Raw genomic sequence first — 19,216 nt, 5'->3', positions numbered from 1 at the left:
GGGGGGGGGGGGAAAACCAGCATGTAATTTCTGTCCTTGATGGAATGTATTAAATAAGCAAACACCCCAACAAGGAAAACAAATACTACAATGTAAAAATATTAAGAAAAGAAAACCCTCTCACATGCATAAATGAAAGATGGTACACAAAGAACTCACATCTTTTCAAGCTTCAACAGTAAATATTCTGCTACTATATATTAAATACTGCATGGTTTGCCCAAGCTAAGATAAAACCACATCATGAATCAATTAGCATTTTGCATTTTCTTTCAAAGCCCAACACTCTTTAAAGGAATACAACAAAAATCCAGCAAATGACAAGGTAGAAGTCATAATGCCCAGTCATGCTAAAAAGCAGAAAATAAGATCCATAACTAGGGAGTAAAAAGCAATCAATATTAAGACAGCCAGAAATAACAGAAGTGTTGGAATTAGCAGATAAGAACATTAAAACAGCTACTGTAAATACATTCCATATGTTCAAGACGGTAGAAGAAAACATGAAATGATGAAGGAATTGAAGAGGTAAGAAAACCTACTTGGAAGTTCTAGGAATGAAAAATATAAAATATAAAATAAAAATAACATTGGATGGAACTGACAGTGGATGATCAGTGATTCTGAAGACATTAATAGAAATTGTACAAAAAGAAGCACACTCGGGTGCCTGGGTGGCTCAGTTGGTTAAGTGTTGGACTTTGGTTCAAGTCATGATCTCAAGCCCTGTGTCAGGCTCTCTGCTGTCAGTGCAGAGCCAGCTTAAATCCTCCATTTCCCTCACACCCCCTCTGCCCTTCTGGTGCACGCTCTCTCTCTCAAAAATAAACATTTTTTAAAAATTAAAAAAAAAAAAGAGAGAAAGACTAAAAGAAAAAAAAAAAACTAGGTTGGAGCCATTAATGCTCTTGGATTATGTCAAGCAGATTAACATACATATAAATGGAGTCCCAGAAGAGGGCGGAGGTCAGAAAAAATATGTTAAGAAATAATGGCCAAAATTTTTCCAAATTTCATTAGAACTATAAACCCATAGATCCAAGAAGCTGAACAAACCCCTAAACAAGAAGAAATATGCAGAAAACCACACCAAGGGACATCACAGTCAAATTCCTGGAAACCAATGATAAAATAACTCAGAGGTGGGGGAAAAAGAGAGGTTATACACAAAGGAATAAAGATAAGAATGACTACAGAGTTCTCAAACTATGCAAGTCAGGAGAAAACAGAATGATATCTTTTAGGTACTGAAAGAAAAACTATCAATCTAGAATTTTATATCCAGAGAAAATATCTATCAAAATTAAAGGTAAAATAAAGACTTTTACATATAAACAAAAGCTGAAAGAACTCCTTGATAGCAGGATTGTACTACAAGATATATTAAAGTTCTTTAGGCAGAAAATTACAGCAAATGGATACTTGTATCCACACAAATAAAAAACAGAAATATTAAATACTAAATAATATATAAATATTAATAGAGATAATAGAAATAATAAAAACAATAACTTTCTTGTTTTAAATCTCTTTAAAAGTTATTATTTAAATAAAAAAAGGAAAAAGGAAAAGAGGTTAAAAGAAAGAATAGGACAAATTGAAGACAAATAGTAAAAAAAAAAAAAGCAGTTTTAAATGTGGTCCATATGTAAATAATTATGTTCATTAAAAATAAACTATGGATTCCTAATTCTTTTGTTTATTTGTGAGATCATGACCTGAGCTCAAGTCGGCTGCTTAACCCACTGAACCACCCAGGTGCCCCTGTGGATTCCTAATTCAATAAATTTGTGGCTTTTGAACACAAGGTAGAAGAATGACAGAATTGTAAACTGAGGTACCACATGAAGGGAAAAAAAAATGTTAGGAATTGTTATAGTTCCTGACACATAAATTGACTTAAAAGTCAATTCAAGATTAAAATAAGTACTCCCAAATTCCATTTTTCCTATCACTCATGTCCATCTTCCCCTCACAAAACAAATAAGCAAACAAATCCCTTCAAAACAAAACAAGTTGACTTAAATGCCCAGACTCAAAAGATAGGGATACTAGCAGAAATTCTCACTTCCTTTTGCCAATAATCCCAACTGGTGACCATGGAAGAAGATTGCAGACTCCGGTCCTTCAGTTTCTTTTTATGCTGTTAGACTGATCTATATCGTCTATCAACTTGTGCCCTGAGATCTACAATTTGATTCTAATCAGTTACATGTGCCAAATGTAACATCTTCAGCTTCATAAAAGTCTTTGCTTAGAAAACTTCTCAGCAACATTTCATTTTCTTTTCCTATTCCCAAATCATTACAATCATCTGGACAATATGGAAAAGAGTATTTTTTAAAATTGTTTTTCTTAAAGTTTTTAATTCCAGTTAATTATCATACAATGTGTACAATATAGTGAGTCAACACTTACATACATCACCTGATGCTCATCATGACAAGTGCACGCTTTAATCCCCATCACCTATTCATCTATCACTCCACCTACCTCCCCTCTGGTAACCATTAGTATATGTTTTCTATAATTAAGAGTCTGTTCCTTGGTTTGTCTCTCTCTCCACCCTCCCTGGCTCAGGTTTCTTAAATCCCACATAAGAGTGAAATCTTGGGTATTTGTCTTTCTCTGACTGACTGATTTCACATAGCATTATACTCTCTAGCTCCATCCAAGATTTTATTCTTTTTATGGCTGAATAATAATCCAGTGTGTGTGTGTATGCATGTGTGTATCACATCTTCTTTATCCATGCATCAATTGATGGACACTTGAGCTGCTTCCATATCTTGGCCATTGTAAATAACACTGCTATAAACATAGGAGGGATGTGTATCCTTTTAAATTAGTGTTTCAGTATTCTTTGGGTAAATACCTAGTAGTAAAATTGCTGGATCATAGGGTAATTCTATTTTTAACTTTTTGAGGAACCTCTATACTGTTTTCCAGAGTGGCTGCACCAGTTTGCATTCCCAGCAATGGTGCAAGAGGATTCTTTTTTCTCTATATCCTCACCAATTCCTGTATTTTAGCCATTCTTACAAGTGGTAATGTCCATTGTAGTTTTGATTTGCAGGAAAAGAGTCTTTTAATATAGAACATAATCAAACATCTTTAGTTTTTTTGTTTTCCAGCTTTATTGGGATATAGTTGACATATAAAATTGTATAATTTTAAGGTGTACAATATAATTGGATATATGTATATATTGTGAAATAAGGTTAGTTAACACATCACCTTATATAATTACAATTTGTGTGTAATAATATTTAAGATCTACTCTCTTAGTAATTTTTAAGTACATAATATAGTACTGTTAGTGATAGTAATTATGCAGTGTATTCTGTCCCCAGGACTTATTCATCTTATCATTGCAAGCTTGACCAACATCTCCCCACTTCCCCTAGGCCCAAACCCAGGCAACCACCATTCTACTTTCTGTTTCTAGGAGTTTGGCTTTTTTTAGATTCTACGTATAATGAGATCATATTTGTCTTTCTCTGACTTGTTTCACTTAGGATAATGACCTCACCATCCATCCATGTTGTCACAAATGGCAAGTTTTCCTTCTTTTTAATGGCTAAATAATATTCCATTGGATATAAACACACCACATATTATTTATATCCATTCTTCTGATGATAAACACTTTGCTTAGTTCCATGTCTTTAGCTCTGTGAATAATGCTCTGAGGCAGTGATTTCAGTTTCTTTGGATTTACACTCAGAAGTAGGACTGCTGCATCATCTGGTAGTTCTATTTTTTTAAATTTTTTGAGAAACTTCCATACTGTTATTCATGATGGCTGCTCAAATTACATTTTTGGAAAAAGTAATTCTAAGCATTGGCCCTGAAGGGATGCATAGAGAACAAAATGCTTTCTGTCCTTAAGGGCATGTAGAAAAACTCCAGTAGTATTTATTACAACAACCATTCTTGCTTTTCCTCAAGAAAAAGTGTCCTCTTAGACAGACTTGGTGGTACACAAGATGAATCCCATTTATGACATGATGAATAAACTTATATTGAAGACAATCTCAGTAGGAGTCCTAGTAACTTAGAATTCTTTCTTGGAGCAAAGACATACATAATGTAAGGGAAAACTAAGTTGATTTACTCAGTTTTTCAAGATACACCAATGTAACTTCCTGCTTAAATCTCTAACAACAATAAGCCAATGTGGCAATAATAGTCAGGGGACATTTAATGAAGCTAAAATTCTTCAGGGTTTCCTATTTAGTTTTGTACTAATCATTTAACTAGAGTGTCAATGTTTTTTGGCATTTGAATAACCAGGAACTAAAAGTACTATAAGCAGACCTTTAATTGTGATTTTTGAATTCAAAGCATAAGGATTTTGCTTCTTTAACACATATCTCAAGTTATAAGACCTGATAGACATACTACTAATTTACTCTTGAGTTTTCAAGAATGGAGAAAATTCCTAAACTAATTACTTACTCTTTTAATAAGAAAAAGTTTCCCGCGAGAATTCTTCCTCTCACCACATCATTAAACCCTTCTCGCCTGGTTGCAGCATACATGGCTTCAGTAGACACATCAATGTCACACCTGTGACCTGAAAACAAAAAAAGAGATGAACATTATTTGAAAAGGAAGCAGAGTTCTGGCTGAAAAGCAAGCGCAGATTCACATTTGTGACTAATACTAAAATTCTGATAGTGGCTCTTCTTTATCTGCCTTGTGACTGACCAGTCAGTGATCAAGGAGAAAGGAGAAAATAATCAACAGGGAAACTTCATTTGTTCACCCCCTCATCCATGCATCCATCCATGCATCCATCCTTCCATCCATCCAAAATGTACTGAACTCCTACCATGTGCCAGGCACGACATTTGACAGACTGAGAATACAAGGATAAGATACTGTTCCTTTAACATATTCACAGTTCAGAGAGGGAAGCCAAGCATACGGAGATATGTATAATGAACACTGTAAGCAGAGAAGGGTAAATGACAAAGGCACGAAGATTCACTGGTTTAGTTGTCTAAATCATTAGCATTATCTCTGGGAATAAGTTTTTTATCATTGTAAGTAAAACTTTCAAATATTTGAGACAACTATTTAAAAAATCCCAAACACAGCCATCTTACCATATTCTAGCCCGTCAAATCTTGCCATATTTGATGCCACTTCTGAAGTACACAGCACATGGTAGCAGACAATTGAATGACTGGTGTGGGGCAGGGACACTTCAATTACTTTGGCCCCCTCAGACTCAAAGAGGTTAGCAGCTTTGGACCAAAAAGATCGCACTTCACTTGATAATTCTGGTACAAGATATTCCTTATTGGAAAAAGTCAAGATACAGAAATTAGAACATCTGTAGAGATGGTTTTATAAAAATATGTTCTTCAGGACCTTTGGCAATACATTAGAAAATCCGATTCAATTCCTAGTAGGTAGTTAGAAAGACTGAACTAATTTAGGAGTGTTTGCGGCATGACAAGCACCATACTAGAGATTTATGAGCTGGATATAACAATATTAAAGATTGGAGAACTGGTTGGAGAAGCTATATTTGCTAAGTGTTCATTATCAGATACTCTGCTAGATGCTTTTCAAAGGTTCTCTCATTTGGGACAGCTGGGTGGCCCAGTCAGTTAAGCATCTGACTTCAGCTCAGGTCACGATTTCATGGTTTGTGAGTCTGAGCTCCACATCAGGCTTTGTGTTGACAGTGTGGGCCTGGTTGGGATTTTTTTCTCTCTCTGCCCCTCCCCTGCTTGCGCTCTGTCTCTGTCAAAATAAATAAACATTAATAAAAAATAAGTGGAAAGGTTCTCCCATTTAATGCTTTTAACAATCCCATGATATTGGTTGTTTTCATCCTTCATTTTATTAATGAAAAATAGTGAGAGACTAAACAAGTAACTTTCCTAAAGTTACATAGTGGGTAAGTAGAGGCTCTAGGATTCTAAACTAGGTCTGTACTCTTCTAAATCTTTAAAAGAAGGCACAGTTATTAACTGAAAATTTTAAAGAAAGTATTTCTTCCAACGTGGTCTCAGCTTGGGGACAATTTTATCCTCTTTCTCTCAACCAGGGGACATTTGGTAATGTCTGCAGACATTTTTGCCTGTGGGGTTATGCTGTGGTGGGAGTCTAAGGGTAAAGGCCACTAATGCTGCTAAACGTCTTACAATGTATAGGACAGTGACCCACAACAAAAAATTATCCAAAAAATTACTGGTTAGCTTAAAATTAAAAATTTTTAAAGGTCAATAATTTAACATATTTACTTTCATATATGAATTACTCAATTGCTACTGTAATAAAAAGTAAAGGCTTAATATATGTTACCTTCTTTAATACCACTATCAGTATTATAGTTATTAAGATTTTAGTATCTTAGAAATGATTCTGGGCTATGTCCTTTACATTAGGAATTAGCAGACTGTGGCCTATCAGCCACATATAACTTTCCAGTTATTTTGTTTTATGTTTTTTTTTAATTTTATTTTTGAGAGAGAAAAATAAGAGGGAAGGGCAGAGAAAGAGCGTGACAAAGGATGCAAAGTGGGCTCTGCACTGACAGCAGAGAGCCCAATGCGGAGCTTGAACTCACGGACCATGAGATCATGACCCAAGCCAAAGTCAGATGCTTAACTGACTGAGCCACCCAAGCACCCCACCAGTTATTTTTGATAATAAAGTTTTCCTAGAGCACAGCCACACTCTTTCATTTACATACAGTCTATGGCTGCTTTCACACTACAGTGGCAGAGTTAAATAGTTACAACACAGACTGCATGGCCCACAAAGGCTCAAATATTTACTAACTGACCCTTTACAGAAAAGGTTTATAGACTCCTGGTTAACATCATTATTTAGGGTTTTTTTTTTTGAGGTATAATTGATACACAATGTTATGAGAGTTTCAATATGATTCAATATTTGTATATATTGAGAAATGATCAGCACAATAAGCCTAAGTTAACATCTGTCACCATACACAGTTACAGATTTTTTTTCCCTTGTGATAAGAACTTTAAGATCTATTCTCTTAGTAATTTTTGAATATGCAGTATGGTATTATTAATTATAATCACCATGCTGTTTATTATATCCCAATGATGACTGCCAAATTTAAACTTTACTACTCTCTGAGATCAAAAATGTCATCCCCATTTTGTAGATCCGGAAATGGAACTTAGATTAAGTCACATGCTCAGGCTACATCACTAATAAAAGTGGCATAAGCAGGATTCAACCCCAACCAGTCTGTTTCCCAGGCCTGTGGTCTGTATTTGACCTGACAGTATTTCTGTGAAGGAATGAAAGGGAAGTGTTACCTTCGGAATTCCTATACATAGTTTGCTCACATCTGTCAAGCTGGAAAGCATAAATGGTTTACCAGGATCTTGTATTGTGGTAGAATCTTTGGGGTCATGTCCAGCCAGCATACCTGTGAGGAAAAATACTTAGGAATGACAGACATATCATTTTTACAGTGAAATTTATAATGCTTTGAAACTCTATGGAATCGTATACCCAACACAATTGCTGCATCATCCACACATCTGGTTAAGATTCCTGGCACATCCATGGAGTTCACCAGGGGAATGAGACCATGACGAGAAACCAAGCCATAGCTTGGTTTGAAACCAACAATCCCACAGTGGGCAGCTGGATTTCTGGTCGATCCTCCTGTATCTGATCCTAAAGCCCTGAAATTTAATGGAATTTTGTTTAGAAAAATGATGTATCTCTAATTATATCTGGGATCTATTTTTAAGTGTATACTTTTAAACCTTACTTGCTCCTGGCTATACAAAAGTAAGACATGACTGTCTCAGAGAATTCCTAAAGACACAGAAAAAGTATGAAGAAGTAACAAAATATTATACCACCGAGGCAAACACTGTTAACATCTTGGCATATTAACTCCAAAACTTTTTAAAAATGCATTTTCCTTTCATAGTTCAGGTCATTCTGCAATTACAAGTTTCCACCTCTTTTTTGCTTATCATAAGCCTTTTGTTACGTCATTAAAACTACTGACAAGTTATATGTATAATAGTCTATCCTATCAGTTGGTGATTCCCAGGATTTTAAAGCCCATTCTCCTATCAATATATATACAGATCCTATACTTTGTTTTCATGCCAGTTATACAGTATGTTTTTATAAACTGGACACACCATTCCCAGAAATTTATATATAGAACCTTCTGCTACCTCATTTAGAATCATGGATGGAAATGTACTTTAATTTATTTAAACATTTATATTGTTGCCAACTACAATAATAACTGCAAAATAGATTACTTTGTAATAAACACCTTTAAACATAAATCTTTGCCTGTACGTCTGAGTATTTTTCAGGACGGCTTCCAAGAAGTAGGGCCTGTTACTCTAAGTTCTTAATCTCTATTGTCAAATGACTTGTCAGAGGGCTTCTGCCGATTTACATTCCCAATTGCAGTGAATCAGATAGGTCTTCTGTTTCATCATCATCACTGAGTACTAGCAGTTAATTTGGTTAATTTGAAAAACCAGAAAGCTTTGTTAATGTGCAGTTTTGAATAATTTTTCACATTTATTTGTATTTGCATTACTGAACTATGAAGGGTCCATTTCTTTGCCCTGTTACCTACAGAGCATATGTTTATCTTATGAAAAACAAAACTGAAAACTAATCTTGAGAACATTATGCTAAGTGAAATAGGTCAGTTATGAAAGTGCAAACAGTGAATAATTTCACTTACATGAGAGACCTAGAGTCTTCAAGTTCATAGAGACAGAAAATAGAACAGGGATTGCCAGGGGCTGGGAGGACAGGCAAATGGGGAGCTGTTGTTTAATGGGTAGTGAGGTTCAGTTCTGCAAATGAAACAAGTTCTAGAGATTGGCTGCACAACAATGTGACTGTATTTAATGCTAAACTGTACACTTAAAAATGGTTAAGATGGGGGTGTGCCTGGATGGCTCAGCAGGTTAAGCAAGTGACTCTTGATCTCAGCTCAGGTCTTGATCTCAGGGTCGTGACTTCAAGCCCTCCAAACCCAGTACGGAGCCCACTTAAAAAAGGTTAAGATGGTAAATTTTATTTTTTTCAATTTATTAAAATTTTTTTAAAATGTTTATATTTTTGAGAGGGAGACACGGTGTGAGTAAGGGAGGGACAGAGAGAGAGGGAGAATCAGAAGCAGGCTGCAGGCTCCAGGCTCTGATCTGTCAGCACAAAGCCTGATGCAGGGCTCCAAACCACAAATTGGGAGATCATGACCTGAGCTGAAGTCGGACACTTAACCGACTGAGCCAGCAGGTGCCCCAAGATGGTAAATTTTAGGTTATGTATGTCTTACCATAATTAAACATTTTTAAAGCTTTATTTCAGGGAAAAAAGGGTTTTCTGATTAGAAAAGTGTATGTGCCCATTACAAAAATCAAGTACTATATAAGGATATGGTATCTAAAGTGAAATTTCTCTTATAATCACTGCCTCCATAATAATCCTTTTACCGATATTGATACAGTCATCCAGATCACCTCCATGCATATAACATATATACATACGTAATTATTACTTTTAACAGAAAGGGCATATGATACATACCATTCTGCAACTTGTTTTGCACTTAACAGTGTATCTTTGATATCTTTCCATTACACTACAGAGCACTAGCTCATTCTTTTTAGTGGCTGTGTAATACTCCAAGAACTTCCTGTTTTGAAAACTATTATAAAAGAAGCAAATCAAAGGGGGGAAGAACAAAGCAGAACACTTGACAGTTCGGGACCCATTCAATCTGGAGTTACTTTGGGTCTTTGCTTCTCTTGACTGTACCCAAAACAAAGCTTTGAACTGCACGAGGCGCTAGACCCTGGAGCTCTATAGAAAATGCAGATTAGATTGTCTTTCTTATCAAGTCTGTATGAGCTACAAAATCAGGCTATTGCTTTCACAATTTCTAAAAGGACACATTTTCTTATTAGGATTCACTGACGGCTGTGTAAAAGTAAAACCTACATTTCCATAGGAATTATGTGTCAAAATGCCATCTTCTCAGAGCACATTCAGAAAGATGAACATTAAGTAGGTGATGAGGATAGGAAAAAAAGCACTGAATCTTGCAGTCCTAACTTGTCAGAGCTCTCATTAATATTAATGCAGTGCTCTAAAATTCCAGAGATAAAATGAAATGGTTTTACTTGTAAATAAGATTTCAGAGGAGCTAAGAAAAACAAAAACAAACAAAAAAAACCCAAACCCTGAAGAATCTAAATCTCTATAGCTCTAAAAAAATATAAATAATTTATTGATTGCAATGTCTGTTTAAGAGCTTAGTTTCAGTGGATAATTAAGGAGAAATAAAATACATACAGTACTACTAAAGGAACACATTTCAATTTTATACTGAAACTGATAAAATAAATAATAGTGAAATCTATTTACTCTTCTTTCAGTGGTTAAGAAATGCTTTACAAATGAGACTTAAAACATAAAGCATGTCAGACAGAGAAGGACAGATACCATATGTTTGCACTCATAGGTCTAACAGGAGAAACCTAACAGAGAACCATGGGGAAGGGAAGGAGGAAAAAGAGTTAGGGAGAGGGAGGGAGGCAAAGTATGAGAGACTCCTAAGTACTGAAAACAAACTGAGGGCTGAAGGGGGAGGGGCTTAGGGGAAGGGGGGTAATGGGCATGGAGGAGGGCACTTGTGGGGAAGAGCACTGGGTGTTACATGGAAACCAACTTGACAATAAACTATAAAAAATAATAAAAATAAAAAAATAAAAACAAAAACAAAAAACATAAAGCATGATGGATGAATTCTCCCGAAAACAAACTATGACAGTTGAACCCGTCAGCTCCTAAGAAACCTGAAAAAAACTTTACTCAGTGATGCACATTTTTTAGTAGCAGCTTTATGAAAACACTATTTGAAATATCCTACTGATACATATTAACATTTTTTCTCCTCCCCCCCAGCTTTTTTTTTTTAAACAAAAGCCTGATTCAGGATAATTAAAAGCTCAGCACCACTCAACCAAAGCCACAGTGTATTAGTCCCTAAATATTTGTATAATCAGTGAGCAGGAACCCAAATAAATTATTCTAAAAGTAAAATTTAATTACACTGACTGGTTTATGCTGCAAGATCCATAAAATCATGTTTTTAAGAGAACCAGATACTATAGTTTAAATACCTAAAACTAAAGTTACATGTATAAAATACACGTTAAGTAGACAGTACAGTTGAATGCACCTATAAGATATAATGTTGATATACTATGGAGCATAAATACCTCACTAAAAAAGAAATGAAAGTAGCACAGCATGAACTACTCTGCTCTTGGGCTGTGAGAGCGGTGTAGGGCTGTCTGCGTTGGGAGGGGCGCTACAGCGCCGACAGAACAAAGCAGCTTACGCGAAGCACGTGAAGGCTGACACTGCCGCCGCGCTCCCACCCGAACTTCCTCCGGTTATAAGCCAATTCGAATCCTCCTTCTCACCGTGGGGCTTCTGCTTCCTCTTTTCTCTATATTGTTTCGAATAACTCCAGGGGTTTTTAACTGGTCCAAAGGCACCATCTGTGCTTCCAGATCTGAGATGAAGTGAAGCAAGACATCTTAATGGAACTTTGATTTTTATATGAAGATTTCACGTCCTGATTATATTACTTCTAATGCTGTATAAACCGTTGGAACTTGAATTGGCAAAGGCAAGACTGCTTAGATGTAGCTTTCATTAATTAGATGGTTGAGGAATTGAACGTTGGGAAGAGAGAGCATGTGAGGGAAAGGAGAGAAAACTAGTCTGTTAAGAAAAGAGAATTTTTGGGGCACCTGGGTGGCTGAGTCGGTTAAGCATCCGACTTCGGGCTCTGTGCTGACAGCTTGCTCAGAGCCTGGAGCTTGCTTCAGACTGTCTCCTTCTTTCTCTGCCCCTACCCTGTTCGTGTTCTGTTTCTCTCTCTCTCAATAATGAATCAATGTAGGGGCGCCTGGGTGGCTCAGTCTGTTAAGCGTCCGACTTTGGCTCAGGTCATGATCTTGTGGTCCGTGAGTTTGAGCCCCGCATCAGGTTCTGTGCTGACCGCTCAGAGCCTGGAGCCTGTGTCTCCCTCTCTCTCTCTGTCCCTCCCCTGCTTGTACTCTGTCTCTCTCTGTCTCAAAAATAAATAAATTATAAAAAAATTTTAAAAAATCAATGTAAAACCAAAAAGGATTTTTATCCCAGTTGATGATCCAATTCAGCTTATGATTTCCCTTGTAAATCAAAGTCTTCCAGGTAAAGAGTGTCACAAACATTCAAAGAGTTAAACAAGAAGTCTTTTGAAGGATTAGGATTCCTGCTATTAACTAAATGTGTTAAGACATGCATAATTGAAAATTAATAACTTATTTACCCAGATTCACGTATTGTTAAAAAACCACTCAATTTGATTTGTATGATTGACACACATTGTGTGTATCTGTAATATGTACAAACCATTTTTCCCCCACAAACCATATAAGGGTAAATTATATATATCATGGCTCTTTACCTGTAAATATTTTAGTATGTATTCAGTGTGCATTTCCTAACACTAGGGATGTTCCCTTATGCAGTCACAGTAATCATCTCAGTAAACTTAACCTCCACACAATGCTTTTTATCTAACCTACCGTATGGGATCCAGTTTGGTCAGCTGATCCAGTAAAGTCCTTCACAGCATAGCCCCCTCCCATTAAGCCATCGAGTCTAAAATCAGGTGTTGCATTTAGGTATCATTGTCTCATTAGCCTCTTTTGGTACTTTTTAAATCATTCACTGGCCAATGTCATGGAGTTATTTCTGGCTTTTGGCAATTATGAATAAAGCCACAATAAATATTGTACTGAAAGACCCCAGCCATCGATTTCATGTAAATATACCTCTTTATCTCTTGAGTAAAAATGTAGGACTGAGATTGCTGGATCCTATGATGTTTAAGTTGGTAAGAAACTGCCAAACTATTCTCCAAAATAGCTATACCATTTTGCATTCCCTACCAGCATTATATGAGAAACCCAATTGTTCTGCATCCTCGTCAGCTCTTGATACTGTCATTTGTAATCCATTCTAGGGGTGCCTGGGTGGCTCAGTCAGCTAAGCATCCTACTTCAGTTCAGGTCATGATCTCGTGGTCCGTAAGTTTGAGTCCCGCATCAGGCTCTGTGCCTGGAGCCTGCTTCAGATTCTCTGTTTCCCCCTGTCTTTGCTCCTCCCCCATTCATGCTTTGTCTCTCTGTCTCTCAAAAATAAATAAAAGTTAAAAAAAATTTTTTTTAAATCTCCTATAAAAAAAATAAACCATTCTAGTAGGTGTCTGTATCTCCTGTGGCTTTAATTTGAATTTCCTTAATGACTAACCACGTTCAGCATGGTTTTCATGTGTTTAATGCCAACTATAAATATGTTTGATGAAATGTCTGCTTACATATTTTACCCTTTTTAAGTTGAGTTGTTTTCTGATTTTTAAGTTCAGAAAGGTTCTATATATACTGGATACCAGTTCTTTCTCAGATATATGTTTTGCAAATATTTTCTCCCAGGCTGTGGCTTGTATTTCATGTGTTAACAGTATATTTCAAAGTATAGAAGTTCTTAATTTTAGTGAAGTCCAATCTATCAATTTTTTTTTACTTTATGGATTGTACTTTGTGTGTCCCATCTAAGATATTTTTGCCTAACTCATGGTCACAAAGATTTTTCTCCTGCATTTTCTTCTATAAATTCTAGGTTTTACTTTTTTAGGCTCTTTTTATTTGGAATATTTTCACAGCCTTTGTTTGTCTTTTATGATATTCATATTTTAAAAGAATGTTTCTCATTTCAGACTTATCTTCTGTTTCTGTGATTAGTTTCAGGTTTAACATTCTCAGCTGGAATACTGCATAGGTAATGCTGTGTTCTTCTCGGGGAGTTACATCTAGAGGTACATGATGTCCATTTACCTTCACTGATGAAGTTCATTTTGATTAGCTGTTCAAGGCAATGTCCTAATAACCTATGTTTGAGTTTACTCCCATAGATTAATTCATTTGACATATATTTACTGAGTACCAAGAGATACCACTGTAAATAAGAGTCAAAGACTACTTCTATGAAACAGGGCACAAAGACCCAGCAAATATTACCAATGTAACAACATATAACAATATATAATGATGCTTAGTTTTATTCTTTATAGTTTAGTAGATCAAAAGGAAACAAGGTTTACTATAAAGCTACAGTATCAAGATAATGTGATATTAAAGTAAACTGAGAAAAAATGAAAGAAATACAAGAAAAGAAAATTTCAATTTTACTTACCCCATTGCAAACTCATCTAAATTAGTTTTTCCCATCAGGACAGCTCCCTGATCCAATAACCTCTGAACTACTGTAGCATTATAAGGTGGTACATAACCTGAAAAAAAATTCATTATTTTTGTTGTAGGAGAGAAAACCACGAACATGTAAATTACATGTGAGAAACAGGATTTTAAACTGCAACTAGGCTGTCCATATTGACATGTGTTGATTATTCCTAATTTGACTTGTAGGTAGTACTTTCTTCCAAAGGTTAATTTTAATTTTTCTACTGTTAATTTCTACATTTTCCAAAGATAGCATATTCACTATTTTTATCATCTAAAAACACTGACTTTAATAATTCGTACTACAAAATATTCAATGATAGAGATGTACCTAATTCATCTGAAACTAACAGCACATCATTATTTGGTCACTGTAGTTGAAATGCTATATCGCACAGTATTTTTATCTATTTCCAGTCAGACATAGATCTTTATTCTCATTTAAATTCCATCTAGTGATTTCAAAACAATTAATGATACTATAGCCATCAAAGGAACCTGTGGCATATTCCCTATAGACTTTCTTTTAGGATGTAGCACTCTGAATAAGAGTTCTAGGAGCCAAAAATCTTGATAAACATGTTTCCTTTCGACCTACTAAACTGTAAAGAACAAAACTAAGCATCACTATAGTGGATAAGTATAGTGATATAAGAGATGGAGGAAGCAGGAAACATAAACTAGACACGAGATGCTAATCCTCACACCATCCTTAACCCAGGGGTCACGACAGCCCCTTATTCCCATGTTATCATGACTGGGAGTCAGGGGTCACTGAGTGTGTATTTGGTGGTCAGTTACTGAGTCTTCCTAAGTGGGATTTCTAAAACTTCCTAAATAGGATACATCCAATAAGCTGGCCTACCTCTAAGGAATAGTTTTGCATTCTGAAAGAGCCAATGGTAAAAATTCCAGCCTAAGTATTGCTTTTGCAGACATAACTGGTCTCAGGATACCTTGGTGCTTTAGTATCTTATCTTTTATTTAAATTGAAAAACTAGTTTTATAAAACTACTAATGCTCTGGTCTATTAAACTTTACCTTTCAGCATGTTTGATGCGCATGTTGTCTCAATGCCTGATGTGCTAAAGTTGTCTTTTACTGCAATAGGAATTCCATCTAAATCCCCAAGTGAGTGACCTGCATTAAAAAGCCAAAAGAATAGGAGCTATATATCCAGTTCAGAATATAAAGATACATTAATACTAGTTATTACAATAACTATTAGTTTTTTGGTAAAGATTCTTCTTCATAAGTCAAGTTTATGTGAGAAACTATTCCAGTTGGGCATTATAAAGCATCACATATCCATTAGCCTTATTTTTATTATAACTCACGACAAGTTCTTTAAATAAGGGTGTGTTTTATGTTAAAAGCCTCACTTGCCAAATGGAGACTCTTATATCCAATTAAATTCTTTCTCTAGGGATATGCAAATTAAGTATAATTCACAGTAATTTACCTTTCTTGTATCTTTTCTCTGATTCTTCAGCTTGCTTTAAGGCCACCTCTTCTGATACAGTAATGTAAGCATTTAGAAACTTCGTCTTCTTGATAAGGGAGAGACATTTTTGACAGAGCTCTATTGGAGTAATTTGGCCTTGTTTCAGTGCTGCAGAAACCTATAATATGTACAATGCAAAAACCCTTTACTGAGCCCACAGAAGTTTCAAGTATTATATGGAGGGGGAAGATACACTGGGGAAGTATACAATTTTGAAGTGAAGCTTGGATTCAAAACCAAGAGAATACTACACTTAGGTGGTGTGCTGAATGAAGGTAACACATCAGTCAGGCTGGGTAGGGGCTGGGGAACACGATGGGCTGTTTCCAAGTCAGGTCTGCACCAACCAGAGCAGTGGCTTAGGTAAGCCATCTCGTCTAGCAGGAGTGGAGGCCTGGGATGGGTAGAGCATGGGTTAGGGTAGATTGTGCAGAGTAGTTTAGCTGCAACACAGGAGATCCAGAGGGGGGAAAAAAAAGCAAAGACTGGACAAGGCCCTGCAGGACTTGTATGGCTCTAAGTAAGATCTTTGTAACTATTATAGAATTCAAGTCAGAGCCACTACAAATTGAGAGAATGTTTATAAAATATGGGCTCAAAAGCGAACTCAGAAGAAACTTCTCTGAAATCCTGTCCTGGATGCATTAGGAAGGCTAGTAAAGAAAGTGTTAAACTACACGCAAATGAGCAGAATCTAGATGTTTATAGCAAAGCCTGTGATGACTATGTAATGTATGTAGGAAGTAATAAGTACTTACTAATTAGATAAAAGGAATGGATAATAGTCAAAGAAGACACTAAAGCTTTGGAGATTATATGAAGAGTTGGATCAGATGGGAGCTGAGAGAAGGAAGATGGGTGAAGGAGTAATATTTATTATTCACCAAGAGCCAGACATGGGTGCTTTACATACATTATTACTCCACTGAACCCTATAACAACCACATATGTATTATCAACTTCATTTCACAGATAGAAGACTGAAGCTCAGAGAGGCTAGTGACTTGTCCAGAGCCACACAGTGGTATAAGGTAGAAGTAACTTCATAACACATGCCCCTTCACCATCATCTCTCTCTGCACTAGTGTTGTTTGTCTTCTAAGTTGACTGTATTTTCAGATGTCCTACATCCATCAAACAACAGGAGTTGGCATTTGAGGGCAATATCTGGAAATCATCTGCTCTCAGCTGCTGAATAAATCATCAAAGCCGTGGTATTCTCAGGGCTGAGTTTAAGATTAGACAAGCAGTGGGAATAGGCCACTGAGAGGACCCCCTCAGGCTGATGCACAAGAGGAGGAAAGCACTGCTGAAGGTGGCTGAGGCAGTGACTCAGAGAGCGGCGGGGGCAGGTGGGCCAAATTGTAATAGTGAGGAAAATTACGTCTCACTGTCTTTCCTTCTTTGCCTCCCCTGAAGTCTCCTAATTCCTACTATCCTCAGGGTGTTTTGTGACTTGCCAACTGGTATTAAGAATACAAACGAAAAGAGTTAGAGTTGTGGTTACAAGGGCAAGAAACGAGATTGTCTAGGAGCACTCTTTTGAAATGGTGATCTTCATTAGGACCATTTTTAGGAAATCCAGACTTGGGAAAACGAATTAAGAGAATTGGAGAAGAGAAATGAAAACAAAGATGCTAATTAGTGAAAATGGCCTGAGCGTAAGGAGTGTGAATGTATAAACAGTGCAGCTTCCCTGGGACAAAACTGAAGGTGTCATATCTGAATATAAGATAAAGTTAACCCTAAAAGTTTTTGTTAAAAAAAAGTAAATTTGTTCTCCCTGGCAGTTCTTTCCTCTAACGGAAAGTAGCCGTTTCCTTGAGGCCACGGCTCCCTGCAGCTTTCTCAAGAGATGACTGCTGTAGCTTCTACCTGCTGTGGACCGGAGTCCAGAGGGGGAGGGGAGGGCGTGCAGGCAAGCCTCCTCATTCCTCAGTGCCTTCCTCTTCGCTCTGCACTCAAAAATCCCAGCTCATCTGAAGTACAGGACTTGGAGGAGCTTATAGCACTCTTCCTGGGATGTGAGCTACGGTCGCCTGGCACTCCTTTTCACGCATTGAAGACTTTAGCACTTAGCTCCCTTGAATCTTCTTTACACTGGCTCCTGCTGTTATTCTCATTCACTTCAGACTTCAAATAATGTACCCGGCCTCTCGGTTCAACCTCATTTCAGGCAAACGCTTCCTTCACCTCACTCCAGGCACGAACTCGGCCCAGACTACCTCGTTCCCAGTAACTGGATAACATCCCAAACCTCAGTTCTAGTTATCCTCCACCTCCTGTCCGCCCAGCTCATTTGCTCAACCATCCATAGTCAGCCAAATAAAAGGCTCAGTCCTACAACCATAAAGAAACGGAGTCTGCCAATGACCAATGAAGTTGAAGGAGGACTCTGACCGTCAGATGAAACCACAGTCTCGGCCGACTCCATGGTTTCAGCCTTGTGAGACTCTTGTGAGCAGAGAAACCAGCTACTCCATTTCTGGACTCCTGACCCACAAAACTATGAGATGATAATAAGATTGTTTTAACCCAAAAAATTTGTACTAATTTGTGGCAGCAATACAAAATAATATATCTTCTTAGAAAAATTAAGAAATCTTCCTCAGGAGTCATTCTTCTTAGAAACTAGGAGAGATCATTGTAAATACATACAATTTAGCTCCTGTAACAAAATTAATATTAACAATAGCACTTAGTTCTAGGCATCACCCTAGATGCTTTATATCTCTCTTTTTTTTAGATTTATTTTTTTAGGGGCACCTGGGTGGCTCAGTCAGTTAAGCATCCAACTCAGTTTGGGCTCAGGTCATGACCTCATGGTTTGGGAGATGGAGCGCTAGGAACACTGAGATTCTGCTTGGGATTCTGTCTTTCTCTGTGCCCCTCCCTCAGTCATGCTCGTCCCCTTTCTCTGTCTCATCATAAAATAAACATTAAAAATATATACATTTGTAAAATTAAAATTTAATTTTTTGATGTTTATTTTTTTTGAGAAAGAGAAAGAGTGCAAATGAGCCTGGGTGGGTAAGGGGCAGAGAGAGAGGGAGACATAGAATCCAAAGCAGGCTCCAGGCTGTTGGTACAGAGTCTGAGGCAGGACTTGAACTCACAAACTGCGAGATTATGACCTGAGCCAAAGTCAGATGTTTAACCAACTGAGCCACTCAGATGCCCCAATTTTAATTTATTTTTAATTCCAGTGTAGTTAACATACAGTGTTATATTAGTTTCAGGTGTAAAATATAATGACTCCACAATTACATACATCACTGGGTGCTCACCTATTTCCCACATTCCCCCACCAACGAATACTTTATATTTCATCTAATCTTTATATCCACTCTGAGGG

The 19,216-nt window shown here is 36.8% G+C and overlaps 1 protein-coding gene across 2 annotated transcripts in view; it reads right to left on the bottom strand.

Annotated features, from left to right (window-relative positions):
- QRSL1 (glutaminyl-tRNA amidotransferase subunit QRSL1) overlaps nucleotides 1–19,216 on the bottom strand; it is a 29,828-nt gene that overhangs the window by 5,868 nt on the left and 4,744 nt on the right. Inside the window, exons 2-9 of one of the 2 annotated variants that reach the window (XM_029945214.1) lie at nucleotides 15,820–15,979; nucleotides 15,399–15,497; nucleotides 14,311–14,407; nucleotides 11,402–11,578; nucleotides 7,516–7,691; nucleotides 7,317–7,429; nucleotides 5,115–5,307; nucleotides 4,462–4,579 (exon numbers count right to left, since the gene is read on the bottom strand). In XM_029945214.1, the coding sequence (XP_029801074.1) occupies nucleotides 4,462–4,579; nucleotides 5,115–5,307; nucleotides 7,317–7,429; nucleotides 7,516–7,691; nucleotides 11,402–11,578; nucleotides 14,311–14,407; nucleotides 15,399–15,497; nucleotides 15,820–15,979 (1,133 nt within the window). The remainder of the gene's footprint in view (nucleotides 1–4,461; nucleotides 4,580–5,114; nucleotides 5,308–7,316; nucleotides 7,430–7,515; nucleotides 7,692–11,401; nucleotides 11,579–14,310; nucleotides 14,408–15,398; nucleotides 15,498–15,819; nucleotides 15,980–19,216) is intronic. The other variant, XM_029945215.1, reaches the window with a different exon arrangement.

The sequence above is a fragment of the Suricata suricatta genome, chromosome 7, assembly GCF_006229205.1.
Source record: "Suricata suricatta isolate VVHF042 chromosome 7, meerkat_22Aug2017_6uvM2_HiC, whole genome shotgun sequence".
In the NCBI taxonomy this organism is placed as follows: domain Eukaryota; kingdom Metazoa; phylum Chordata; class Mammalia; order Carnivora; family Herpestidae; genus Suricata; species Suricata suricatta.
The sequence above is the reverse complement of the archived record's forward strand: the minus strand, read 5'-3'. Positions and strand labels throughout refer to the sequence as shown.